This window comes from Leptosomus discolor, chromosome 9 (genome assembly GCF_034619465.1).
Source record: "Leptosomus discolor isolate bLepDis1 chromosome 9, bLepDis1.hap2, whole genome shotgun sequence".
NCBI lineage: Eukaryota > Metazoa > Chordata > Aves > Leptosomiformes > Leptosomidae > Leptosomus > Leptosomus discolor.
Window position 1 is genome coordinate 2098049 of NC_141399.1, and position 27873 is coordinate 2125921.

Below are 27873 nucleotides of genomic sequence, written 5' to 3' on the forward strand. Positions count from 1 at the left end.
CCTGCCCAGCCAGCAAAGTGACTAATAGTGAGCGGTGCTAGACAACTAGAACAAACAACTAAACAACAAGAATCCGAAACTCCTTCTCTAGCGCTGCTGGCGGCTGTAGAAGACAGACTGTTAAAATCTACTAATTGCACAAAAAGTGGATGGGTCGTGCTTCTTCGGACTGAGCGGCAGACCTTTTGGAGAGTGCGAGAGACGGCGAATCCAAGTCCCGACGGCGCTGGTGCGGAGAGGTGATGATTGTTTGGGGAAACGTGGCAAAAATCTATAACATCCCATGCCAGGGAATCTCCCTTCCCACCAAAACCTGTGCAGAAAAGAAACTGGGAGTACAGGGATGGAGGGGACGGCCAAAGAAGGTCTACAAAATATTGGGCCATTTCGTATTTAAATAGCTTCTATGCAGCTTGTATGCAAAGCGTCAGACCACTAATGCAAATTAACGCTGCTGAGTCATGGCCAGAATGGGGGGGGAAAAAAAAAAAAGTTAATTTAAAGTGTGACCTGAAAACTAACACGAGGGAAAGAAACAAATCATCCTGCAGCGTTTGAATTTTGCATGGAATGTCACAGTGTACGGTTAGGGGACAGTATCTCAAGGTATGGTAAACACTTTTAAGATTAACAATTTAAATTAAACACTTCAAAAGCCAAAATTATTGTAAATATCAGGTAAGGAATAGCAAAAACTATTTTTCATCTCAGCATCTTCAAGAGCTTAAAAAAAAAAAGTCCCCAGCTTCTTAAAATCAAAGGTGCAGCAGAGCAGATGGGTAAAGATCTGAAGAGTGGCAAAACCAGCTAGCGGCTCTGGGTTTATTTTGTGTAAAATACGAAGGTATCAATGAAAAGGAGATGGTTAATTAAGTCAAGTTTAAGAGTTAATTTCTCTAAATATTTTGGGGTTTATTTCTGCTGTGGAGGTTCTGGTTTAAGGCTGTAAAACCACGCACAGATTGCACGCAGGGTTTCTCTTAACCCCGGTTTTCCCAGCGCTGACAATGCGGGACGGTGCTGGAAGGTGCTAGTCCAGAAAAACAACTTCGGCTCTCCGTGCAGTTCCCCCTGCCCATCTCTCTGGGAGCGGCGTGGCCTCTTCCCGAAAGGGGAGGCTGAGGCTGGCTCCTCAGCGGGGCTTGGTGGCAGGGGGATGGATTTGGAGCGAGGGTTATCATCGCCCCGTGCGGCTCCGGCTTGCGCCCGTGCTGTCGACGCCTGTGTCCCACGCCTGCTCTCGGGAGGGGTGCAAAGTCCCCATCGTCATTCTGGCGTCACTGGGGCGTTTATCTTCAAAGGCTCCGGTCATCACGGAGCTAAAATGGGGCAGGTGGGAACGAGGACTTTGGGCTGAAACTGTGGCCACACCAGCAAGGCTACAACCCGCAGCTTATGAAGGCCAGCCCCGAGCTGGGGGCGTTCGGAGGTGCTTCGCCACCTCCCTTGCGCTTGCACGAGCGTTGCTGGTGGTTGGTCCCTGGCACGGCTCTTTGCTTCAATTCCTGTCTTGGTCGGTCTGGTGGCTTAGGCAGCACGTCATCCGACAGAGTCTGGGGTTAAGAAAATCACCTTCAGCCATGCTGGTTCTTACTGGTGGCGTCCTTCCCCTCACGCATTTCCCTGGCAGTTTCCCACCTGTCCCACTCAGTTTTGGTGAGTTTGCCTGAGGCGAAGGCTGGAGGAGAAGCATCCCCGGCCAGAGGCTGGGCGAGGGCTCTGACTCTAAGTGGGTGTTAGGAGAAAAAACCCTGAGCATTCAAATGAAGGCCGGGAGTAGCAGCTGCAGCGGAGTTTGTATTCTACCGATCATGGGACTTTCGGTTGTTTCCTATCTGTTTTTCAGTAACGCGTCTGGTGGTTATAAAATGAGCAGTATTTATCTGACCCAGGAGTCAGAGACATTACCTCATTGTCACGGGGTCAGTGGCAATTAGACTGCAAAGAGCAGCCAAGCAGTGCCGCTGGGTACAATAGTCTGTGGCAGGCTTAACCTTTACGGTCACCGCTGCTGCGGAGGGACAGCCCAGCCGCACGTTACAGCCTCGTGGCCCCGCAACGCCGGGCCTGGCATTTTCATAGCAGGAAAGGCCCTCTCCTTTCATAACCCATCCCCGAGTGCTCAGGCACGCTTATCAGTATAGAGGTTAAGAGAGTGCAGTATAGTCATTTGGGCAGGATTAACGGGTTAATGGTTTATGATCGGTTCTATCTCAATTGGGAGTTAAAGTTCATCCCCCCAAAAAAGGTGCAGTAACGGTCGAACGTGCAAGTGCAGTAATTTAGAGACGTCGGTCATCCCGTAGTTACCATAAACATGACGTACGAAGGCGAAGAGCCAGCTGTGCACAGCGCAACCAGCTCAGCAGCTGAAGTCAGCCCGCAGCCGGAGAAGGTGACTGCCACGGCTCATGCACGGGGGGTAGCAGCGAAGGGGCCATACCCGCTCCCGCCTTCAGCAGCTGAGCCGTGCACTCGAGGGCGTTTCGAACTGAAACCAGGTGCTTTTCCTTTCTGGAGGTGGCAACCTTATATTTCTGGTCTGTGAATGCGTGGTTATTCACCGTGCTTACTTCCCATTCGTATACGTTAGACTTGAATCACAGGTCTGCCTACCCCGTGCACGCCAGAGCGTGGTGACTCTGAATTGAAGAGCAATTCACCTTCAGATCGCGCGTTTAATGTCACCCCGAACGAGACGGCTGAGCTGCCAGGTGAAGGCCGTTGGTCGCCAGCTTCCCACTGCTGTTCGTTACTGCCTGAGAGGGTTTGTCAGGCTGGGTGGGCAGGGTGCTGCGGCAACGCACGCAAGAGGAGCTCTGCCTCATCCCGGCGGGCTGCCAGAAGGGCTTTCCTCCTCCATGTTGTCACTGGTTGCTCTGATTCATTCTGTTTGCCCGGCTTGCTCTTGCACGATTTCATGCACCATCTCTGTTTTTTTGGTTCAGGAAAATTGAACGTTCTGCCTATTTATTTTTCCACTGGATAAAGGTTGGTTTTGGCACAGGCTGGGCTAACCCTGCTCTCCCAAGGAGAGAAGCTGGGGGAGAGCTTAGGGGGTAGCGCTGTAGGTATTGTACAAGCATGTAATCTTCCCTTTTGCTTTACAATTCCGATTGCTCAGAACTAGGGTGAGGATGTGGGCAAGGAGCAGGACTTTCCCCTACCGTCCTGTCAGAGTGAGTACTAGACCCACAGAAAGACTAGGAACTAGACTCACAACAGGTCTGAAAACCGAAAATCTGAGCATTTCAGTTCTTACCTTGTAGGCACCAGCTCAAGCCCCGAGTCTGGGGTCTCGGTTCCTAGGCAGGCAACGGGGAGAGAAGGGGGTTTGTACATGGGAGGCAGGGAGGCAGGAGGGCCTCCCCCAGTAGCTGGCAGAGGTATGGCCGCTGGTCAGGGGGTGACGGGCTCTGAGCTGCTTTTTTCCATGCCGGATTCACAACTGGGAACTCTGCCCCGGGACGAGGTGGAAAGTAAACCTCAGTACATGCCGTGTGGAAGAGCCACACGGAGCACTCCCAACGTGGGAACCGGGGGCAATGCCCTTTCACGCCCAGGGAAGATTTTAATCTCGTTCTTCCAGGTAAAAGCTCTATCTGGCAAGATATCCCTGAGATAGGAGCTCCTTTGACCCCTGTAACACTTGACTGTCCCCCGGGTGAGGAGGTCAGGTAGCACACTGCTCTGGAGAGCAGCCGCCTTGCTGTTCGTGCCTGCTCCAGGCAACAGGCAAGTATTTTTATTCAATATTCACTAAAACAGCAAGGGCAGGCAGGTCTGCTTCCTGCAGCGCTATCGTCGCTGTCTTCAGTCCGATGATGCAAAGCAGAACAGTTTCAGGAGCAGACGGTGGCATCCTCCCTGCTCCGGCTGTGGCAGTGGTTGTTTGGAAGGTAAGCACCATCAGAAGCAAGGTTGGGGCCTGAAATGTCGACATTCCTAGTGCCTGGCCCTGCTCCCTGCCGCGCTGGGTCCCTCCACGTTTTAAACAGGGCTAACCCCGTCCCGGCTCTGAAAACGTGCACTGGATCGGATCACACAGGCGAGGGCTCAGGAGCTGGGACACAGGCAAGGCATGAGGCACCAGGTACTGCCAAAACCTGGACTGCCCCAAGGATGGCAGTCACTAGGTGTGTAGGAGCCGGCCGGAGAGGACAGGCGACTCCCAGGTCTCTGGTAGCACTTTTTTGGCCGGTCACTGCCAGAGAGGGGGCTCTGAGTGACACGGGCACGTGGGCTGAGTCAGCACGAGCAGTGTGACACGAAGCCCCGCTCAGCTTGGTCCTCACCTCCATTGGCACAAACTCCCCAGGCACTTGTCTACGTGCTTGTCCTGGGTTCGTGCCGTCGGCGCCCAGGAGCTCATCCAGGCCCTCATCCAGGCCCTGCTGGGGTTGAGCCTCCAGGCTGGAGCCCACCGAACCCTTTCTGACGAAACTGAGAGCTGCTCAAACGCAGCAGCCCTTTGCCCTTCAGAGAGAGCCGGCAGGGCACGACAAGGAGAACGTCCTGATGGCGGTTGCTCACTGGGAATGCTGGGGGATAGCTGTCAGCGGGACGAGCATTCCCATAGAAAATGGACTGTTCTATTTCGGGTCGTGCAAGCCAGGTCCCCCTCCTCCAGGGCCATCCGTCCTGGGTATCCTCTGTGCTGGCTCTGTGCAGAAAAATCACGGGGCCATGAAGAAACTTGGGAGCGGCCATTGATGGCTTTGACATCAAAGGCACTGCGAGGAACCTGCATTTCCATCTCTCTGCCCAACATTTACATCGAGCAGGGTTTGGATGCCACCATTTCCTTCTATTCCTCCCACTTCCTAATTTTAGGGGGAAAAAAAAAAAAGAGCAGGCTTTCGTTGGCAACCACAAACACACACCTTTGGGAGAAAGGCTGCTTGATGCAGCAGAGCGGGATGGCTGGGAGCGTGTTCAGGATGAGCCTGTCCCTGCGGACATCTCATCCCGCCTGTCTAGCCCTGCCTGTTTGAGGTTTTCCGTAGCTCTAGTCCTGGCTTCTTCCAGACAGAGAGCAGCCCTAGGTTTGGGGGTGTCTTCGGGGTGAGTCTGGATTTCCAAGGATCTGCATTTTGGGTTTAGATAGCTTAATCCTCTTGTCAGCTCTAGATCTAAGCGGACACAAGCCACATTGCTCTCTGCAAAAATCTCCTAGCCATTGAGATGACCTTTCATACTTGAACGAGATTCCATGGCTGCAAAAATTCAAACTAAAGGCAGTGAGTACGTTTACCAGTAAAGGCAGGTCACTGGGGCACGTTGCAAAGGTCCACACCAAATTTACCATCACGGGGAGATGCTCTTCTTGAAAATGTGGGGCAGTTTACCCACCAGTTACGGGGTTGGATGTGGGAACCACTGGGAGATAGTGGGATGTGATTTGGGTCCTGAAGGTAGCTGTGCTCCTTGGTTAGAGTGATTCTCCTGATTTATGAATAATGAATCATCCTGTGGTTAAACTGATGTGAAAACTCCCATGGCACGTAAATAGAGGCAAACTGCAATTTTTAACTACTTTCAGGTATGCTAACACGGAGGGGATATAATTTTCTTTCTCTAATTTAATTGTACACGATGTTTGCTCCCATCATTCATAAGTAAAAGTTTCCTGCAGACTTAACAGATTGTGTTTCCATCTCTGTTGCGTAAAAACAGTATTACGGACACAAGCGAAATGGAAATCGTAACACAGCATCCCCGCTATTTTAAGAGTCGCACTGAAACACACAGAACAGATATGCAATTCCACTCTTCACTGCCTTCAGATTTGGTGCTCTGTGTATTTACTTAGCGCTAGGAAAGGAAAGTGAAAACAAACCCGTTGCCTCAATGAGCCCCAGGGACAGGCTTTGCTTCTGCCCTTTCCCTGAGGACCGGCCACGTACCACGTCCAGGCACTGGGAGGGTTCTGAGCAAGCAAGAGCTGCAAAGTCATTCCTGAAACGAGACGACAGAGAGAAAGGGGGGGAAAAAAGATTAAAAGAAGGACTGAGTGTCAGGGTGAGAACAGCCAGCTGAGGAGGACTAACGAGTGAGGAAGCAGAGAAGGATCTGAAGGGTGAAAGCTCTTCTGGATGGAAAGGCTGCCTTGAAATGGGTCTGGCTGTCCCTGCTCCGTGGTGCTCCCAGGGAAGCACCTGCCTCGAGGCCATTTATCCATCCGTCAGCTTGTTTTCACACAGACCATAAATGCATCCTGGCATGGGACTTCGGCTAGGCACAGGGTGCCTTTCCCATCTCATGATTGTTTCTGAAATTTCAGACCTTTTTCCCGGGTTGCACTGGCTCAAACCACTTCCATTTTTCCCCGTGGAGTCCCAAAGGTGGGAAGAAGAGGCTCCAGCTGCCAGCAGAGCCGAGCTGCAGCGATGGCTTCACGCAGCCGGCAGCCACGGAGCACACTCCGTCACTACGGCCTCACTCCTCACCGAAGGCGCCAAAGGTTTTGTGCGTTTCCCGGCATTAACCAGCAGCCACGCTCTCAACCGATCCGTATTTTCTGTTTGCTTTCTGCCAGCTTTTCGAGGTGCAATTCCACAGTCAAACTTCCCTAGCGTTCCTTCGATTCGGTCAAGAGTTTTCTCATCTTTTTTTTTTTTTTTTTTTCCCTTCCAGCCTTACATAATTTCATTTCCAAGCGTCCCACTCACGCGCGTAACTGCAGCAGAGGAGCTTTGCAAGAGCCCAGGGGAGCAGGCCAGAAGCAGGCTAGCTGGTCTAATACATCCCTTCGGCGTGGCATCTCCCCTGTGCCGATCAGAGCTGAATTTCTATATGACTAAGCACCTTGGCAGTGGTGTTAGACTGCATCTTTGGGAGTACCGCTCCGTATTTGTCTTTCCTTCCTCAGTTTGCCTCAGTTTAAAAAGAAAAAAAAGTGGGTTCATACGCTACGTGCTGACAAGACTTCACTATTATGGATGGCAGGAGGGGTATGAGGCTCACAACGCAGCTGAGTGCTGGAAAGATATTTGTCACTGCAGATTTTGCTTGTCATATGCAGAGATGACACGCAGATCTCCCCTCTGACAGATTGATAGTCATTCCGAGATGCATCCACCCACAAAAACCACAGACATGCTGCTTTACTCAAATCTTTACTTTAACCACTACTTTGTGATGCAAAACTGGTGGAGTTTTTGGTACTTTTTGTTAAAAATGAAATCTTTATAGGGGTTTTCCAGCATCCTTGCTAGTTACTAAAAACAAATCAACATGAGCCTACTGGATGGGACAACTCAGTTTACTTGTGGGTGGCTTTGACATTCAGCTCATTAACATGTTTAGTCTGAAAGAAGGTTGGAAAGGTAGTAAATAAAAAATTGGACTCAGAAGGACGGCACCTCTCCAGAAGTTATTTTTTCGTGTCTCAGTTAAAATGCCAGTTTCACATCGGTGGAGTATTTGTGGCGAATTTTTCTCCAAATATCTTGCGGTGACCAAGCTCAAAGACCGGCGACAGGGCTCTGTCTGTAAAAGCAAACGCAGGGCGTTAACTGCCGACGTTACGCTCTGAGCTGTTCAGGGCCAGGATGGATGGTCACGTCGGCTCGAAGCCAGGTAGTCTCCAGCTGAAACAAGTAGCCACCCAAATCGGCCATCGGTAGGCTGGCGGCCCCTTTGGGGCCCGTGCTGCCGCACCTGCTCGACTTCTTGTGGATGTTTTGGCCCCGGCGCGCTTCACCGGCACCCCCGGAACACCTCGCCCTGGGCGACCCGCCGTACCGCTGCCTGGAAGAACGGCAGGCGGGCGAAGGACACACATGGCAACGTCTTCAGGTGCTTGTGGTGGAAACGTAAAAGGGAAAGTACTCCAAATAAGGTTCTCTTGTTCAGAAATACAATGGGCAATTTAAAAAAACCCATTAAGCGTGTGTGTAGGAGCATTTCCCATTCTGGGAGACAAGTTGAATTGTTATACGGAGCTATATTATGACTTGCCCGCCACGGTATCAATCAAGGCCCCATTATGTAACGAGGTCTCCGTCACACGCGCCCCACCGCGAGTCCCCGCCGCGAGCGCGGAGAATGTAATCCCGGCTCCTTTGTCCTGCCCTCCGCCAATTTGCTGGGAAAAAAAAAAAAAAAAAATCGAGGACGAGGCTTGAATTTGCCATTGTGGTGGTCTCGGGGCCGCAGCGCCGCGGCTGTGCTTTAGGAGCAGTTATTTGCATCGCCTTGATTAGCGCGTCACCTGCTTCATTAGCGAAGAGAATTCTCATCCACGGACTCAGCCGTTCATGCAAATTGAAGAATACACGGAGATCCTTCCCCTCGAGGACTTTCCATTATTAGCAAAATTGGTAGATTCTTTTTGTTCCTTCCTCTTCGGAAGGTCACTTTCATTTTCACCTCCAAATGAAAGTTCTTATTTAAAAGACAAAATAATTGTCTTCCCGAACTTCAGCATACGGCAGTCTTGCTTAAGGACATCTGATTCCAAATGAAGACCTCTCAGGTGCACACGAGACAGGCGGAAACTCCCCAGTTCCAGTCTAACCCTTACACTAACTGCCATCTGTCAGCGTCACCGAATCATTAATTTTACTTGACGTCAGGGAAGCTTTTTTAGAGCCAAAAAGCTCCCCGCTGGGTAGGATCTAAACCTCCTGGGCTCAGCTGAGCGGTTCCTTTTCCGTACATCTTCAGCAAACATCGCCTTTGCTCTGACAGGACACGGGACATCTTCCTTCTTTCCTCCCTCCCTCTGTCCCCGGTTTCCAGGCTCCACAATCCCAGCTCCTCACAGGCCACTATTTCCCAAATCCCTTCTCGCTTTCCCCCTCCGGCACACCCACACCATTTTTTCGGAAGGTGGGACCGAACCAAGAGACCCTCCAGAAGGGCTGTAGGGGCACCGGTGGAGCAGAGCGTATTCACCCCCCGCCAGTTACCTTCTCCCACAGCAGCACCCGCCCTCGCCGGTGGCCCGCTGTCACCCCGGACCTCCTCCGGAGGGGTTCTGCCTAACCAGCTCCCCCTGCTCCGCACCCGTCGCCGGGTCGCTGGTCACTGGGAGCAGCCGGGTCCTCCTGGCCAGCACCGCTCGTGGGCTCCGCACCGAGAGGGAAGCCCACTCCTTCGCCCCAGCCGTGCCTCTGGCCACCCTCTGCGAGTGCTGGTGCTGTTCCTTGAAGTTGCCGTTGGATATTCGTAGCTATTCCACCCAATTAACAGCCCGCACTAATCATGCTGCTTCCCAAGAACTCCCCGGGCGCTGTGACACTTCAGTTCTGACATCCCTGAGAAATACCACTGCAAAGCCTTGGCAAAGGTGGTCAGTGAGAGCCACGTACCTTGTCTTACAGCATCTCCAGCGGCACTGCTCTGCCTCCCAGGTCCTGCCTTAAAGGAAAGGCATCGTTACAGATTCTGATCTCAGGTTTTGGAGGGGTTTTTTCACTTTAAAGTCTGTAAATAGTTAATAAAACCTTTTGTGATTTCAAGAAAGATTCAGCTTTTGTGGAAAAAATACCTGAAATGTGGTATTTAAACAGATCTCTCGTGTAGCTTTTCCGTGAAGCCAATGACAAGTTGCCAGGAGGTGCTGGATCTCGCTCCAAACCCGGAAAGCCCCTACACAGGCATTAACCTCAGAAGCTGCGGGGTCAAAACCGCTGCCAACCACATGAGGGTTTCCTCCACTGCCATGGCCACGACGGGCAGAGTTCAGTGCATCCAGAACGACCCAAGCCAGAAAGAAAAACCCAAAGAAAGTCTTGAAAACCAGATAGTGCAAGAAAGAAAAAAAAAGAAGCAAAAACGTGCGATGGTTACGCGTGAAATTTCATCGCAATCGTGAGCCTGCAGGAAGGAACGACCCATTTGTGGATGGAGGGGAGGAAGATGGCAGCACGCTTCCTTGGCCGACCAGGAGCTGATGCAGCCTCTGCTTGGGCCGGGGAAGGGTGACCACGCAAACCCCCCCAAGCCGACCCCCCTGCCCCGCAGTCCATCTCTGCTGTCAGGGCAGCGGTCGAGCTTCACCCCGGCGCTGTGCTGCAGCGGGAGGGAAACTGCTCTCGCTTTTTGCATCCCCCCCCCATCCCCTGGGAAAGGACGACCACACGTGAAAACACCCGCCGTGACGGCCCCGCGGATCACCGCGCAACCCGGGGCTCCTGCTCTTGCTGAAGCGCCCGGTGGGTTTTGCCTTTTTAAGGTCAAGACGAGGCGACGTTGCGCCCCGGTCCGGGTGACCCTCCGGGGCTGCGCTGCAGCCTCCTCCCCCCCTCACCTGGCCTGGCGGAGCCTCCGGGAAGCCTGACAGATCTGTGTGGGTCTGCTCATCCCTGGATGGCACGAAGGGAAGAAGCGAGTCAGACGCACGTCTCTGCCGCGCAGAGAACATGAAATCCTGCTCCTTCGTTGCACAACCCCGACGGCAGCCGCATCCCTCGAGCTCCCTCCGCGCCCACCTTGCCAGGAACCCGCGGCTGCAGAGGGGAGGAAGACCGATTTACCAGGGTACGTGTGGAAATGGATGGAAAGTCACAAGCTCCGCAATAAATCTCTGCCTCGGAGACTGCTGGTCACGCTGCCCGCCCGCCCGCCCTCCTCGAAGGCACTGGCTTTGCCACGGCGCCATGACCTCGGCCAGGGAGACGCACCCTTTTCAGACAGTCGGGTGCACTTCCCAGATTCAAAATGATTAATTGTACCAGGTAGTTCCTGCTGTAGCTTAAACACACACCAGATCAGCGCTCCTGTGCTCACGGTACTTGGAGCTGGAGCAGGTTTTTCTTATTTTTACCTCTCGCACGCTCCAGCCTGGGGATGACAAGCCTAAAATACAAGCAGTAAGTCTGTGGGTGATGCAGGGAGGTTCCTGGGGCACTGGTACCTCTCGCTGCCGGAGGAGGACGGACTCGCTCAGGTAGTACAAGCCCAACCTCTGCCCCTCCTGCTCCCCGAGCGGGGAAAAGCGCCGCCCTTACCTGCAAGGCTTGGCTCTCCGGGACGCGTGGGCAACGGCCGACACCACCACACACCGCCTTGGAGCGGGGAGACAAACCACCAGCAGCCTCTGACCGTATTTTGCATCATTTATTTAAATACCTATATTTATGCATTTACAAATTTTCATAGCTCTGTAGCTTTTTTTTTTTCCTTTTTTTTTTTTTTTGTAGACGGTATTGCAGAGAAGTTAGCTTTTGTAAAATGAGGTCCATGTATAAAACTATGCAATGGATTGGAGAGAAAAAAAAAAAAAACAACCAAACAACAAACAAGTTTCCTCTAGAATCAGGAACCGAAGTGACTGAATGGAGGAGGAGAGGGAGAGGAAGGGGTGGGACAGACCAACCTCAAACCAGTGGCTCTCACAAGCATTACACGTCAGTGCTCAGCTACAGCCCTAACGGGAGAGGTCACGTTTCACTCGGTGCAATGCCCGTTTGCTACAGCTGTAGCAGGCACGTCGGTCTCTAGTGAAAAAATAAAAGGAAAAGGATCCTACACACTGAGAATGCAGAGTCTGGACAGCCTCGCCATCGGTTTTGGGTGTCGCGGCACAACGCCCGCAGGAGACTGCACCGACTCACCAGTGGTGCATCCTCATCCCAAACTTCGTTTTGCATAAAAAGTTCCCTTTAAGAAATCTTAGCATTTAAAAAACCTGGTATCTGAGCTCTTCTAGCCTCAGTTCTTTGAAGAATTCACTTGAAAAAATACCTCCTGCCTTCCTCATTTGGAAGCTTCAAAGTCATGTTTTGCTTTAATTGATACCCATTTAACAGCTCATGGATTCCCAGTGTTAGCTCTGGGAGGAAGAGGCAACAGATATGGCATTGCAAGATATTTACACACATGGTACAAAAATGTCCGAGGGTATGAAAAATCACCAGTTACACAATTTTGCAGCAGCCTCATTTACACCTGTAATTTTATACCATTTATTACATTGTACTAACACACCAGATTCAAAGATGTGCACTCCCTTTAGGACATTCAGGAGTTACAAATATATTGTGATTGCATAATTCATATTGCACAATTGTATAAAAACATAAATACTAGCTATTCTATTTTTTTTTCCTTTTAAATACAAAATACATGTCACATAGTCAAATATTCTTTTCAAGTGCAATTCAGGTGCTCTCTTTAGTCCTTCCAAGAAAAAGGCAATTTCGATAAGTTTTGGCACAAAGTTTAACCTCCGTCCCGTGCCAGCGGTTCTCACGACACTCCGTATGCCCCGAACTTTAGATAGTAGCAGTCACGTACAGACAGTATAAACCCAGGGTATTTACAACAGGAACCGGACGGGCACAGAAGCAGCCTCAGCGGTCGGAGCGGGCTCGGGGTCAGCACGACCCGGGCTCTGCGAGGGGGGCAGGCGACCCTCCCGACTTACGCCGGTTGCTGCGGGTTCACATTCATGGGCGGAGGGTGTCCGAGGAGGCCGATGCGCTGCTTCTGCTTCCTCTGCTCCGTCATCTGGAAAATTAAAAAGTTTGCTCATTAGGCCCAGGCGCTTCCTGTGCGTCAGCTCGCCCAAGGACCCGGCGCTGCCTCTTGCGGTTAGCGCTTGCTCCCAAACCCGCTCTCGGCAAGGAACGCCCGCGGCGCCAAGCGCCAACGGAGGGAAGAGGCAACTCGGGGACGGCCACGGGCTCGCTCGTGCGGCTGACCCCCGCTTCGCAAGGAGAGAGCTCGGCAGAGCCAGGCGGCCGGCGCGAAGTCGTGCGGAGAGCAGCTCGCAGAACCCTGCCACCCCCCCCCACCCCCCGCTTCGAAATTCCTTGCAACCATTCCAAGGATGAGGCAGACGAGACGCAGAGGGCGGAAAGAAAAGGGGCGAGCCCTCAAGTCAGGCTGGGAATACCCTTGTCTTCGCTGGAATAGACTCGAGAGCTCCCGCTCTCATCAGGAGCGAGCCAACAGCCCTCCCCATCTGCCAAAAAGCCAAGAGGCAAGGCAGGGACGGGAGGTTAACCACCGCGCTGCCAGACAGCCAGATCTCTGGCAGTACTTCCCACCGGATAAAGGAACGTTTCTCCTGGTTAGTGCCATCACGCCCTGAGAATGAATCACCACTCGTTACCGAAAAACTGCCACAATCCAATTCCCCACTGTTGTGTGGTTTTTTTTTTTTTCCCAAACCTTGGGAGGTTTCTGACAAGAAGCCGACACGCCACGTAAGGACCAGCTCCGGCGCGGGCAGCGCCTCCAGCAGCAAACAGCTGGATCACCGCGCTCCCCACAGCCCCCCCCGCGACCGCATCTCGGCTTCGGGGGAGCCGACGCGGCGGGTGGCTTGCAGCAGCCGTGCCAAGGCGAGCCCGACACCGCTCCTCGGGCACCCGGGCTCCCCCGAGAGCCCCCGCAGCCCCAAAGCAAGGTGTGGACGCGCAACCACGCCGCTGCCCGTCACCCGTGGTGGCACCAACGGCGTGCACAAGTACCCGGGCTCGCATCCCACTTGTGCTGCTCCTGCCCCGGGGCTGAGTGTGCTCTGGCCTTGCAGGGCCCCGCCGGCGACTCCGGCAGCACGCTGGAAAACCCGATTCACCCCAAAAAAGTCATCTCTCACTCCAGCATAAGATACAATTTGGAGTATTTTCCTCTGTGAGAATTCACTGCAATGCTCTTCCTGCAACGTCTCCAGCCACAACCATTTAATTTTTTCAGTTTTCAGATATTTAATCACAAACGTCAGCCAATATGATTGATTGTGGAAGGAGCTCCAGGAGAAGGGAGGTGGCACGTTCCCACATTTCGTTCACTTGTAACATGCACTTGAACATATTCATCTAAAACCTCCAGTTTTTGGGATGGTGAATAGTCTTCCCGTCCCTGCTGCGGGTGCCCCGGCGTGCTGGGGCAGCCGGCTGGTGTCTGGGGTTCATTGTGGGGAGAGGAATTGGTCAAAATGGGCAGTTCTGGGCAACCTCCGACAGGCTCCTCCGTGTCCCGGGGCCGCAGAGCGCTGCGCACACCACTGCTTTCGCTCAGGCTCGCCGGGGAGAACGACACGCATTTAACCACGGGGGAAAGGACTGAAAGGCGGTAATTCCTCTGGAACCCATAACAACGCCCGGTGCCTTGCTCATCGCCTGACCCCAGGGAGGCAGAACTGCTATTTCACCTTTCCAGGAAGATGCCCGCAGCCTCACGAGGCCAGGTCACACCTCCCAGTCCTCTGTGCCACGTTTCTGGAAGTCTTATTTTCGCAAAAGGCTCGTAACGCCTCACAGGCAAACGGGAGCAGGAGGAGAGGGGTCTTCCCATCGCTCCCCGGTCTCAGACACACACAACAATCCACTCCCCTGCTGAAAAAAAAGCTGGACCTTTTTTTTTTTAGCTGTTTCTAATACAACCCACCAGTTGGAAATGCAAAGAACTTCACTTTAAGGTTTACACTAATGAGTTTCACTGAGCAAGCCAAGAGCCACGATTTCACGCAGCCAATAAACCGATTCAGAGGACACAGGAAATAAAAATGGGGAAAAAAAACCAATAAAAAGGCACTGTAACAGGTATTTTTCATGCTGAGTAGAAAAAGGGACGGTGCACCCTGACGCAGGCGTACGTGGAAGACGCGCCTTTTGCAAACAGGGAAGAATAAAGCGTAAAGCAGCGAGAGAAATGCAACGGCAACGCTGATGCAGAGCGTTATTAATCCTGCAAGATGCGTCATGCTCGTCTAGAGGGCACAGGGCTGCAAGATGGAGCAACTTTCATCTCCATCCCATTTACCTGGCGAGTGAATCTCTCGCAAAAGCTTCTCCGCTGCAGCGCCTGCACGCCTGGGTCTGACAGGCAGCGCGAGGCATCGCAGGGGAGCCGCCAGCTACCGCAGTCACGCTGACGGGGCTCAGAAAATGCAACCAAGGGGCCTGAGGTTCATCCGAGTCCAGCTGGACTCGCTGCTCGTGGCGCCCAACTGCACGGACACGCGCCACTGGGCTCCAGGGGGTGAGTCGGAGTGGACTCCAGGACAGGGAGCAGGGCACGCGCGAGCTGGGGGAGCAGGACACCGACGGTCCTGCAGGGCCACGGCGGCGTCTGCCCGCTCTGCTGCTCGCCGGCCCGCTCCAGGACAGCCAACCTGAGCAGCGGCTCCAGCAGCGAGGTCAGGGGGCCCGGCTGGCGCGAGGGGACCGTCGTGCCTCACGCTCACCGACCCCGGAGCTGCCGGGCGATGACATCTCATCCCCTGCTGCGGCAGACAATCACGTCGCAATCTTTTTTGCGCGGCATTAAAGCGATCGAGCTGTTAATGGCTCTGGGTGCACTTCTTTGTGAAAGCATGTCCAGGCACGCTAGATTTTAAGTTTCTAACCATTACAGTCTCCAGAAACCTAACGAGCTTGAAAAGCAAACGAATGAGAGGTTTGCCCTTTATTTAATTACAAGAAATTAAATACAAATAAAACTTCCCTGAGCTAGTTCCTTTTCCCGGAGACAGCTCCTGATCAGGAGGGGGGATATACTGGGTTTGTCACATAATTGGAGCATCCTGCAACTCAAGCAGGGCTCTCCATAATGGTACTTAGGGGAATTCCTAAAAGCTATCGCAACGTTAATGAAGCCGGTTTCCTCTTTTGCTTTTACAGTCAAATAGCTCTCTAAAAGCTAAATCCTTCATTCTTATTTTCACAAAGAGTGAGAAGGAGTTTTAGTGCTTGGTCAGCCAAGAGCTGCGAGCTTCAGAAAGAAATGTGTTCTGATCCAGAGCTGGCTGCGGCCGATGGAAAGACTCCTGGTGACTGCAGACCACTTTGAGTCAGACCCTTCGACAAGAAGATGCGAGACACATGTTTCAAGATAATTGTTTCCAGGCAAAATAGCAAAACCGCTACCTGGCACGTATTAAAGGACAGACAAAAGAGCAACTGCCTCTTATCCTCCATCCTCAAAACCAACTAGAGCAAGGGGGCCCGTGGCACCGTGGCTGAAAACTAATTACAGGCAAGAGCAGCGACGTTTTCTGCTCCCAATCCTGCACGTTAATCCCTTCCTTGTGCTCCGTGGGGAGCTGGGCAAAAAGGGCCCAGCTCCATCAGACACGGAGCGTGATCAGAAGGCAAGGAGCCGGGATCTCAGTCAGTGCTGGCTTCCAGAGACTCCTGTCTCCGTGAAGACAACTGGCTTAACAGAGAGAGACCCGGCCAACCCGGAGCAGAGGTGGGAAGCAGGAATCCGACTGGCATCGGAGCGCGCTGTGCCAGCGGCGCTGCAGCAGGCAGCTCGCAGCTGAAAAGATCACGAACCCCGTCTGCCCTGCGCGACTCCATCGCCTGCCCTGGGATGCCATCACGTGCAAGTCAGCAATTCATTTTATCCGCCGTCGATACCGATATAAACTTCACTCCTCGAACCATCGGGCTCAGGTTATTAACCCACGGAGATAAGCAGCTAGTCGCTTCCCCGCCACAAACGGCTCCCACCGAGGCAGGCAGCAGCATTTCCCCTCTTACTTCCACTTAGGCTGCCATCCGTCGGGACAACACGCAAGAAAGCCCTGCTGCCTCCGCGGCTTGCGCAAAGCCACCGCTGGGTTTGGGTGGGGGACAAGCCCCGCGATCCCCTCGAGCCCCAGAGAAGCCCAAAATTCGCACAAATCCGCAAACCCTTGCTGCAGAAGAACTGCCGCACCCGAAAACCGCTCGGGAGGGCCGGGCAGCCTTCGCCTGCCGAGCAGCAGCCACACGTGCCGCCACGCAGAACGCTCCCGCGGGTCCGTCTGTCCACGCGGCCGTCTGAGGTGTCGCGGCAGCCAGGGAGGGGACCGGCGCGAGCCAACCCACCGCTCGAGCATCTCTCCGCTTCCTCAGCGGGTTTTGAGGTCCCCGCAGCAACGCAGCCCTCCCATCGACACCGCACCCTCCGACCAACCTGAGGGTCACAACCTGCACCACCACCACCACCACGTACAGGCTCCCTGCACCAGTAAGGGCTGCTTTAAGTTAACTTCAGCTTTGATTTTGGCATTTTTTTTAAAGCAAGTTTTCCCTTTTCTGGAGGTGGCCTCTTTGGAGCGCAGCGGTTCGGTGAGCGCTGCCAGGCAGGTCAGCGGGGCTTTGGAAGGGCATGTGGTTTGCTCGCTTCTTCGCTAAACACGAGCTACTTTGGAGAAGTTCTTCCCGGGGTTTGCAGCAGCCACGGAGCTGTAAAAACTCCACCGTGTCCAAGGGCCGTGCAGGAGCTCTGCCGGGCCCGTGGCAGCGCGTGGCCGCACGCTGGCAGCCGGCCCTCCCTTACCTGATCTTTCAGCTCCGACAGCTGGCCGGAGAGGTTGCTCACAAGCTTCATGGTGGACTCCAACTTCTCCTGCAAGTTCCTCAGCTCATTCTGCTCTCCTTCCGAGTCGCTGCTGACAAGCGACATGGCCCGCATCCGGGGGAACCAGTCCAGGTTTCTCTCCTGAGGATCAGACACGAGTTCACAATTAGCGTTTGCCACATGAAAACCTGCACCCTGAGCGGGGACATTCCTCAGGTACACGAGCTCTGTAGTTATTTTCATTTACATCTTACTGGGAAGTCTGCAAAATCGCCTGCTAGAGGCCATGAGGCCCTTCAGACGTGGCTACTGCAGATTAAGGCTCCTTATCCTTGGCTTTTCCTTTCCAGCAACTCACTCTCCCCAGCCATTCTTCTTCAGACATACACGGACACTGGACACTAAACCAGCCCAATTTTCACGTCTGGCCAAGCACTTTCCACGCTAGAAATCTGCTGCCATCCTATAGTCTTTTAATTTGAGTTTGGTGAAGATTTTCTGCTGATAAAGCTGGTTTGCTTTTTTGGTCAAGCAACGTTCGGCTGTGCTTTCCCATGAAAGAAACCGTGTTCTACCTGGAAATGCTTTCATAGTTGAAATGCTTCCTTTCTAATGAAAAAGAAAAAAAAAAATCATATTCTGACTTGGCTGGTTCAGGCTAAAATGCAGGACAGCTTAAGGCACCGGGAATTGCTTCTAATAAAGTTTTCGTTCAGGCACACAAACTCTCTGATATTCCACGTTTAAGTTACAGTCAGGAACTTCAGTGGACACGTGCTCAGTGTTGTTAGTGTGCACCCAGAGGCTCACACATACGCTCACATACAGGCCAGTGACGTTGAAAATAAAAGCAGGAAGGGAACAGAAAGCCACAAGAGAGGAGGAGGGGTGCACACCGCATCTTGACACCTTAAATTTCAACGCTGAACTGGTTTCCTACCTAGTCTGGTTCTCCTCCCGCACCGGCGATGCTCTAAAACAGAAGTCAAACTAACGCTGGGGGAGAGAAGGATGGGTGCGCTCCCATCGGTGACGCTGCAGGTAATACCTTAAACAAACCAGCCGAAAGGGTAACAGGCCACGGGATCAAGAGGATCCCAAACCAGAGCCCGAGCAGCACCCCTGACGAGCGGCGAGCAGATCTCGCCCCGCTTCGCAGGCCGGGCTTGGGCTGGGCGCTCTCTCCAACCCATGGCTTGTTTTTACGGGGCTGCAAGCTCCCGCTGGCTTTTTGCCATTCCCTGCCTCGAGCTCTCACTCCCCCATCTCCCCGCTCGCTCGTTCCCCGGAGCATCCCTCCTGCTTAAAGCAGGGTTGGGCACCTCTACAGAGAGCTACCGTCACGTCCCTTCTGCAATTCGGCTGCGATGCCAAGACTCATCATCTTAAATGAGTCGCTTCTGATCTGCTTGGAGTTTACTACTGCCGAGATGAAAAGGCAGCAGGCAGGCCCTCTCCCGTGCAGCGCACCACAGGATTCCCACATGATGCAAAACTGCCAGGAAGGGTTTTTTTTTTTTCCCTCCTGATCTCTGTTTACAGGGCAGATGGTTTCTGCTAATAAAAGAAAAAAAAAATAACGTACAAAAAAATGTGCCATTATCAAGACAAGTGCCAAAATATTTTGGACTTTAGGGAACGACAGCCCCACAATTAAGATTTAATAGCAGTAACAGGCAACATTTCACTGCGTTCTTCCAGCCATAGCAAAGTCCTTGTCAGGGAAGAGAGGGCAGGCTCGTCACTCGTGCTCAAGTCCAGCGCCTCCCCAGCAAAGTATTTCCTCTCCCCACGCAGGGAAAACAAACTACACCAACTGCTGTTGCCTTCCCCGCTCTCCTCCAGGGGGAAGGCTGCCAAGGACAAGCCAAACTCGACTAAAACGCAATTTACATTCGCGGGTTCGCCTGGACCTCACATTCTGAGGTTTCCAGGCAGATGCAGGAGCAGAGCCCTGAAGCTCCTGCTCCCCTCCTGCTCACGCCTTTTCTTGGTGTAGAAATATTGTTGTTTTACTTGCTCCCGCAGAGGCGAGCTTTCCAAGCCCCTCCCCAGAGCACTCCCAGGCCCCGTCCTCGTGGAGGATGAGGGGGACGAGCAGAGCAGGACCTGGCAGCACCCACCTTTCCCTACCTGCAACATTTTATTAACAAACAACCCAAACCTCTTCTAACGATACTTGGCAACATAAGCAAACGCTGCAGCTGCCGCAGAGGCTGCAACTGGGCCGTCGCAGGCAGGGAAGGTGACGGGCAGTGTGGATGGTGAAATCAAACGGCGAGCGCTACAGCACGGACAGCGTCTGCGGGCTCGTCGGGAGTTTCACACTCACTGGTTTTCTGAAACCCCCAGCACTTGAAGTCACCGAGTATGGGAAATCCTGGCTTCCACTTGAAAAAACAACAGAGTGCCTCGCTAGTTCTCACGACAATGGTGAAAGATTAAAACCAGAAACGCTCCCCGTGAACTCCACGAGCTGAGAAAGCAGAAGGCTGATGCAAAGGGGACGAGAGCCACGGCTCCCCAGGCAGTCTCCTGAGCCATGAGGACAGGACTCCCTTTTGAGCCTGGCAACACCCCTGCAAAGCCCTGATCCATCCGTGAAAGAGTTAATGGGGGCACCTGGAAATTGTCTGTGCAGGGACAGGCTCCGGGAAGGACCTGTACATCCCTGCCACTCCATGTCACGGGGCTGCCCCTAGCCCGCGCTCCCACCCAGGTTTCGTGTAGATTGTTGGTACGAGTCAAACCCAAAGTTCACCTGCAAGGGCCCAGCTGCCACCCAGCAAGAAAGAAGGGGGTGCCCACCCAAACAGCCTGGGCAAACACGCCGAGGTGAGGACCTGTGGGGACAGACGTGCAGGTCAAACCACATCCCCGCAGGTAAAAATGGGCACCAGCGCTCGCTGAGCCGCGGAGGCTGCTGGGACCCTCCGGAGAGAGCAGCAGGGATGCTGCCAGCAGGCGGGGGGGCACACCTCTTCCTCCCCTGCACGCACGCAGTCACACAAGCCCTTCGCTCGGGAAGCCTTCAGCCTCCTCCTCCAACCTCCACCAGCACCGCAGAGAGAAGCTCGAGAGCCTGGGTGGGACCAGGCTGCTGCGACGGCGACTTCTGCCCGAACGCCCGTCCCTGGCCATGCTGGGGAGGAGCAGGGGGGTGGGGGGGGGGGGGGGGTGGTGTTTTCTTTTAAATAAATAAATAACGATGCCTCCAGCGGAGATGGTGGAAAGGGAAATAAGCAGGAATGCAGAAAGGTCAGTCGCTGACGAGCCCGCTGGGCCAGCGTGCGGCAGCCCGCCCGGCTCCCGGCCCCGCGCCCGCCAGCAGCGCTGCCTCTGCAGAGCGCTCCTATTCAAGGTCGAATAAAAGATTTATATCTTGATGATCTAGTTTCTGCTGAACTTTAGCTGAACACCGGGGTGCCTTTAAAGATACAGCCTCACATCTTTCGTCGCTGGGGGTTTGGTGGTTTGGTCGAGGCAGGCGGTGAGACGTGAAGGGAAAGGCTAACCCCCCCCTTGAACCCTCTTCCCTGCCTGTCCCTCGTCCCACCGCGCGCCCTCCCCGGCTGCTGGCACCTCGCATACCAATGCAGTTATGCACTGTCTGCTGTGGTCCTCCGGCAAGCGGAGGCACCGGGATCCTGGTGTGCATCAGCTCCCTCTTCCCGTCACAGTCGCAGCTTCCTCTGCTTCAACAGACGAACTGACTAAAGCCACTGACGGAAGCTGGCTAACCGCGAGCGCTGGGTTTCGGGTTAGCTCTTTTCTAGGTAAAGTTGGAAAAGTCCCTCTTGTAAAGCAAATATCATTAAATCTCAGACATGGGGGCGATGCTGACCGTCCACGATTGGAAATTTGAAAAAGGGGAAGCGGCGCTGCATGATGCAGATGCAATTCATTCTGAGAAGCGCCCGCTCCTCCCTGCTTCTGCCGAAGAGTTTATTCTAAGAAAGGTTTCTGAGGCAACCTCAACGCGAGCCGTGCCAAGAGATGCATTAGCTCCGCTCCTCGGGCGGGAGGTGGCCGCTAACGGCAGGGACCGGGGCTCATCCCCGCCTCCGGCGGCGCCGCCTGCCCCGAGGAACTCACCGCTGCTCTCCCGGGTCTCGGTTTATTCAGCTCTCCAAATATTTATGGGGTGCCGAAGGGCTAAGTCAACGCTCGATGAAATAAATCCCTACGGCCTGCCGTCGGAAGGCTGCCCAGAAGCCGTCACCGAGTGGGGGAAAGCGGCAGCGGCAAATTTCAGTTTCCGTCATGTGTCGCTAAAAATCATACCCATACAGCTAATAAACAGCTTTGTAAATTAATTTTTTTGTTTGTTTGTGGCGAGATGAAACTCCTCTTAGCTCTTTCTTGTGCTGCCTGGAAAAAGCCCCACGTCAGGTTCTCTCTTGCTCTCCTGCAAACGGCTCACCATCGCTTCTTCCACACTTCTCCCCTCTCCATGAAAAGCAGCACTCAGTCCCCACTCTGCGCTAGGAGTATTTTCAAATCCTCCCATGCACCATGTCTTTAAACAGCAGGCTGACGATATAAGGTTAATGATTAAAAAAAAAATATTTTTTTTAAAAAAATCTCCTTTTCCACTGCTGTCACAGATTCAATACCTCAGTGGCTCTTACAGTGGTGCAGAGCAGGGGAACCTGGAAGACAGACGCCACTTCCAAAGGTGGCAGACGACCGTGTGCCCATACGAAATGATCCCCCACACCCCCCTGTACCCCCCCCCCACCCCGTGATGGCTCTGCCGTGGGTGACTCACTTGAGCCGAGCGCCGTGTTCACCGGCGCTGCAGCGACCCCACCGCGCGGCACCCGGGTGGGAATCCCCGACGGCCACGGCCTTACCCTGGCAGAAGCGACAGAGCCGCCTCGCCGTGGCAACCGACTTGGGGCCGCTCGGATCTACGTTCCAAGCAGGACGTGTTACACCACGACCGGCCGGACAGGACAGAACAACGGGGCTGAACAAACAGCCGCTGGTGGCGGGGGCTGCAGTCACCCGCCTCCTCTTGCACAACGCACCCGGCACGGCCCCGGTGGCCCGCGGAGCTCCCCGCGGCACGGGGTCATGGGCTCCCGGCACTGCCGGGCTGGAGGAGGTGGCGATGACTCAAGGGGACGGCCACCTTGCCCCAGCCCCGGGCCACCTCCTCGGCACACACACAGCCCCACGGGTTGGGTTTGGGTTTGATCCTGGCCAGCGCGGCGGACCGAGCCGTTTGTTTTCCCCAGCGTGTTCCCCCTCGATGGTTTCCAGTTGGAAACCTTCCCCCTCCCTCCCAGGCCATGTGCTGGCGGCGCCCCAGCAGCAAGGACACGGCGCCCACCCTACCAGCTGCTTGGGGATCCACCCGAATCCCAACACGTTATGCAAACAAACCAGTAACACAGAACTGGGCTGAAGCCTTCGCTTCAGTTTTCAGCCGCCCAGGCCCTTTCGCTGCCACGTGCCCAACCAACGTGCATCGTTCCTCGCTCAGCGGAGGGGATGCCAACCCGGTATTCCCCGCACGGATGCCCGCCCAGGTGGTTTATCAGGGAAAACCAAGGACTCGGCCACGTCAGGTTAATGCCAGCGGCTGGAGGGGTTTTTCCTGCAGCAGGCTGCAGGGCACGCCGGCTTGCACGCCTCCGGAGGGAAGGGAAGGGCGTCCTAACGCTGCGTGGGGAAGATGAGGTTGACCGACCATTTCTCCCCATGCAGCTTCTGGTTGGCAGCTTAATGCCGATTTCAAGGGCGGAACAAGTTGCTTCGCTATCTGAATGCAAAGCTCGGGACCCGTGCCTATGACACGGTGTTTCCAGCAGCCAAGGGCCTGCTGCCAAACACACCTCTTGGCTCTTCTGTGCCTCTGCTATTATTTATTAACCCTGTAATTATATTGGCTAACTCTGGGAAGGCATCTCAAGATGCAGCTTCTTGGGAAGGCACCACCAAATTAGGCACCAGCAGCTCCAGTTCAGATCCTGACCTCTCCTCAGTCCTCCTCCTCCTCCTCTCCCGGCTTGCACCCAGCGTCGTCGTGACCAGCAGCCCTGAAACCCCCGTTTCCCCATCCATAATCGAGCAACTGCACACAAGTTATCTGTATGGGCTGCTCTCTTCCATGTCTGCAATTGGTTTGAGTATTGATATGACAAATCTGTTCTATTCGATTTTGCCCCAAAGCACAGGATTTCCAAGTACCAATTACACACGAACGTAACTACTAATTTCTCAGACTGTAACCTCAGCTGTATACATGTCTTTCACCAACGCTGCAATCATTAAAGCCCCTTTTGAAATGCTTCAGGTTCGAAGCACGGTGGCCTGCCACTTGCCATTCCCACAGGAGCCGCAGTTCAAATCCAGCCTTGGCCACCTCCAGCCGAATTACACCCGACCTAGAGCCTGGGGACACAGTAACCCTTCCAAGCCATCACCACGTCAGCCTCGGGCAGGCTGTGAATCACACCCTTCCGCTGAGTTCCAGAGTACAGCGACAATGGTGGCTGGGCATTTAACTCCTCAGGAGAGGTTTCGAGTCAAACTTGCACTTCTGGAAGAAGGTAATGTTACAAACCTGCAGCTGATGAAACCTTGCCTTTGCTTACTAGGAGGCTACATCTTGGCAGACGTTACAGGCTGCACTGGACACTCAGAACAGTAGTAAGAAATACTTTCCAATTATGGTGTAGCACACAGCTCGAGACAGGAACTAAAAAAAACCACTCAATAGTATATTTAAATCTCACAAAGAGGTTAATTAGGGCACAAAAGGAAATCTGCAGCCTTCATTTCCATTCCAAATTCCTTGAAGGATATCTGCACCATCACTCCTGTTTACAAACGGTTCATTCTCCAATGACAACACGATCCAGTTGAAGATCCAGGGCTCCACGCTCGCGATCCGGACAGGCGAGCTTGGGCAACCCCTCGCAACTCCCTACCTCGCTTTTGTAATAAAGGTGGATGACACGTGTGCAACACTAGATGAGAAATCCGTGGGAAATGGCAAGAGCTAGTTAGGAAGCTTGATGCTGAAAACGCTCCCAAACGAGCCCTTATTTTTCACGACGCACATCCGCTCGCGTAAAATTGCTCCCAGCCGCGCCGCGCTCACCCCCACCGATCCAGCGCCGATGGGGAGGTGCCTGTGCAAATCCCCGCGTTCGGGCGTGCAAGAGTTGATTACGCAGACATCTGTCCACGCCAGCGACAGCACCCTGCAGCTGCACGCACAACGGCTTCCCAGCGCGCGCAAAACCCACCAGTGTATTTGGTTTTCTACGTGTGGAGCTTCAGAGGAGGAATTTTCACATATTGTAAGTGCCTGCAAACAGCTGCTGGAAGGAGACCTTTGCCAAGACTCGAGTGGCAGCTGTACTGCCGGGGCTGCTGCTAGCGAGGCTGCCACGGTAACTGCAGGGAAGCGCAGAAAACTTCAGAAGAAATTCTCAAGACAGGATGGGTAGATAAGACATTTAAATGAACTGATCTGCAGGGAGTTGCACCGAGTTCACATTAGTCATTTGGGTGTGGATGTCAATGTCTGGCCAACACGATAAGTGGATCCCCCCCCCCCCACCACCTCCTACACACTTGGTATTATTCAGACATCACCTGATCTTCCCTGGTGACTACAAAGCCACGCAGCAGCTGAACCGTATGCCTTTGTTCCTGGGAAACACAGGAGGCACTGGACTGCCAGCTCGGCAGCACCATTAGCATACCTTCCAGATAAACACTTCTCAGAAGACATTGATCCATCCTGAAGCTTCACTATCTTAACTGCACATCTGCAGTGATTTCACCAGATGAACACAACTTGGGTCAGCAGGGAGGGGGCTCTATAAACACCAAGCATTAAAGACCATCTCTGTTACCACCAGATGTTTTCTCCCGTCCCACAGCACTGTCTGCGCTATCAAACAGACACTAGGAGGTGGCTCAAGAACGCATTTCAAAGGTGAGCTGCTCCAGGCCACGCTGCTGTTTGCCTTCTCCTGAAATCCACGAGGTTATCAACCTCGCCAGCGCTGGGGAGGACTCGGGGACGGCGCGTGAGTCACGCAGCAGCTCGGGCGTGTACGCAAGCTCAGCTTTTACAACCAGCAACCCCATTTCCCCCCTTGCTTTGCTCCAGCAATGCCCAGCAAAGACTCTTTAAAGTTTTAGTTCGTGTATCACAGCAGGCACATGCTCACCTTGCTGGTGAAAGGGAACTTTATTCCCTGTTTACAGGGGGAGAAGCTGGCGACGAAAGGCAGGGCTCCTACCACAGCTCTGGACTCGGAGCTACAAGACCCCCGCAGCCTGGCTCCCCGCGCGGCGGCACACAGACACGGGGGAACTCGAACAAGAACAGTCTGAGATCACAAGCAGACCCATCTTCGTATCAGAAAAACGTTCTGGAAGTTACACTTACAAACCAGTACTGGCAGTAAAGTATATTAGATTTTATTTTGCCAGATCACTGGTTTTTTCATTGTTATTTTCATCAGGCTTACGGAGTTCAAAATACTTCTAAACCTTGAACTCTGCTTCCAGGTTGAACTGTTGGCTTCCCTCTGCATGCTGCGTTTTAGCGTCATGAGGTTCTAGCCATGAAGAAATATAAAATTCACTAAAGAATTGAAGTTGATCATCGATTTTCAAGGCTACAATTTCTTTTTATGCTGGGTCAGGTTCCTGCAGGCTACAAGATGAATTCTATGGGCAAGATGCAGCTCTGCCACCTCCGGTACAGCGGATAGCCTCAAAATTGCCTTTCTACACACATTATTTTTAGAGAAGAAAACATCAAAATTCAAGATCACTCTTAAAGCTTCTGAATATTCACTAACTGGCATAAGTGAAAGTGTCCAGGATTCTTTTGATACCACACTGCTTAAAATATCTTTAAAGCACTGTACAAGCAGCACTGGATGCAACTCACGAGCTGATGGCGGATATAATTTTAGTGCCCTACATTCATTTTTTTGGGGTTGCCTTCCCCCCTGCCCCCCATGTTCTGAGGTGTTGGAACAACCCACAAACACGAAATGGCAGAAGCAATTTTTTTCTTTTTACTTTTTTTTTTTCTTTTTTTTTTTTTTTACTATTGCCAAAAGGCAGAAATCCAAGAGATTTTTCTAAAGATATTCTGTTGGGAGTCAGAGCAAAGGTGAAGCGTATTTGAGGTGCATTCTGTCAGCACAGGATGATTTGGGGCACATCATGCTTCCTACCCTCAACTACTAAAAATGGGTCTAAACTGCACTCGAACAATGGTACCACCTAACAGCCCATGGAAAAGACGTGCCCCATCTTCGTCATTATCGAAGATGTTACAGTGCCACCTTCAGTCTGAAGAGGTGGGGAGAAAAATCCCTTGTCAGCCTAACCCTAAGGAGGCTCCTCCAGGAGAACCTGGTAGCTGCAGACATGAGGCAACCCCAGGTTGTCGTTGGCCCTCTGTGCAAATACAAAATGAACCATCACCTCCAACGGGTGACCCTCAGCCCGTGGATCCACGGACGTATTTCAGGCTTTCCTTTCGCCTGCCCTTCTAGAGCCATGAGACGAAGACAGAAGGCTTGAGGAAAAGATGAACCGTGCCCCAAGTCACTCCTAGATACCACTCAAGAAAAAAAAAAATAATAAAAAAAAGGATTTCTGACTCTTACAGAAGTATTTAAACAGGTCTGGTGAAGAAATATATTCATTGTGCTTTTCACTCAGATTTTCTAGGGCAGAAAGATGTTAAACATCCCTCAGCGTTAAAGGATGACGGAAGGAAATTGCTTCTGATTTTCAGAGTCAGCTTTGCCAGATCAGTCCTAAGGAAGAGGGGGGATTGCCAAACGCTGTCGAGAACGAGGGTGTGCGGGCAGCAGGAGCCCCAGCTGCCCCGGTCACGCCCGTGCCGGGCCGTGGCAGACCGCTGGTGGGCAAAGCCAATTCACTTCCCACCCCGCAGCTCGCACGGGTGCACCGCGCTTTGGGCAGCACTGCAGCGAGGCCCTGCTGTTAGCCCTCCATTTAAAACTGGCTCCTCATGAAATGCAAAAAACCCACCAACTACAAGGAATACTCCAAACCTCTACCTACAGCATATAGTTATGTAAAATTGCATCTGTGTGAGCCATTTGGTCTATGCATAATTTATCCATATTCCCATTCAACACGCAGCAATTAGCCCTCGCTGACACTCCTGTGAATGGGAATTCTGATAAAAGTTCTCCAGGTTTTGCCTTTATTGCAAACACATTCAGTGACTCGGTTTTGGTTCTTGTCTAATTTGAACTGTGAGTCTGAAATGATAATTTGTTAATAAATGGAAACTTTTTTTTTTTTTTAAAAAACCCCTAGTTTGAACACAACACAAAATCACCTTTTAAAAGCAGAAACATTTCAAAGAGTACAGTGCTTCCCCCTGAAGTTATGCTTGCGGCAGCGGGATAAATAAAGGCAGCAATATAATCAGTCAGACTAGAAAGCAGCAGTGATGTACTTGGTTATCTCACTGTGCTAATCCTCTGTCAGGTGACCGCTCACAAGATTTCTTTAAGCCCTCATTACAGAGGCAGAAATCCACAACCAGGACACACACTTTAGTGACCCCAAAGTAACATGTTTAACCTCGAAGAG

General features: G+C 52.9%; 1 protein-coding gene across 7 annotated transcripts in view; it reads right to left on the reverse strand.

Annotated features, from left to right (window-relative positions):
• Positions 1-12257: 12257 nt before the first annotated feature.
• Positions 12258-27873, reverse strand: part of ITPR1 (inositol 1,4,5-trisphosphate receptor type 1) — a 170887-nt gene continuing 155271 nt past the window's right edge. For all 7 annotated transcript variants that reach the window (XM_086470520.1, XM_086470515.1, XM_086470519.1 and 4 more), the window contains 2 exons: positions 17230-17391; positions 12258-12459 (listed from right to left, as the gene is read on the reverse strand). In XM_086470520.1, the coding sequence (XP_086326646.1) occupies positions 12373-12459; positions 17230-17391 (249 nt within the window). In that variant the 3' untranslated portion in view covers positions 12258-12372. The remainder of the gene's footprint in view (positions 12460-17229; positions 17392-27873) is intronic.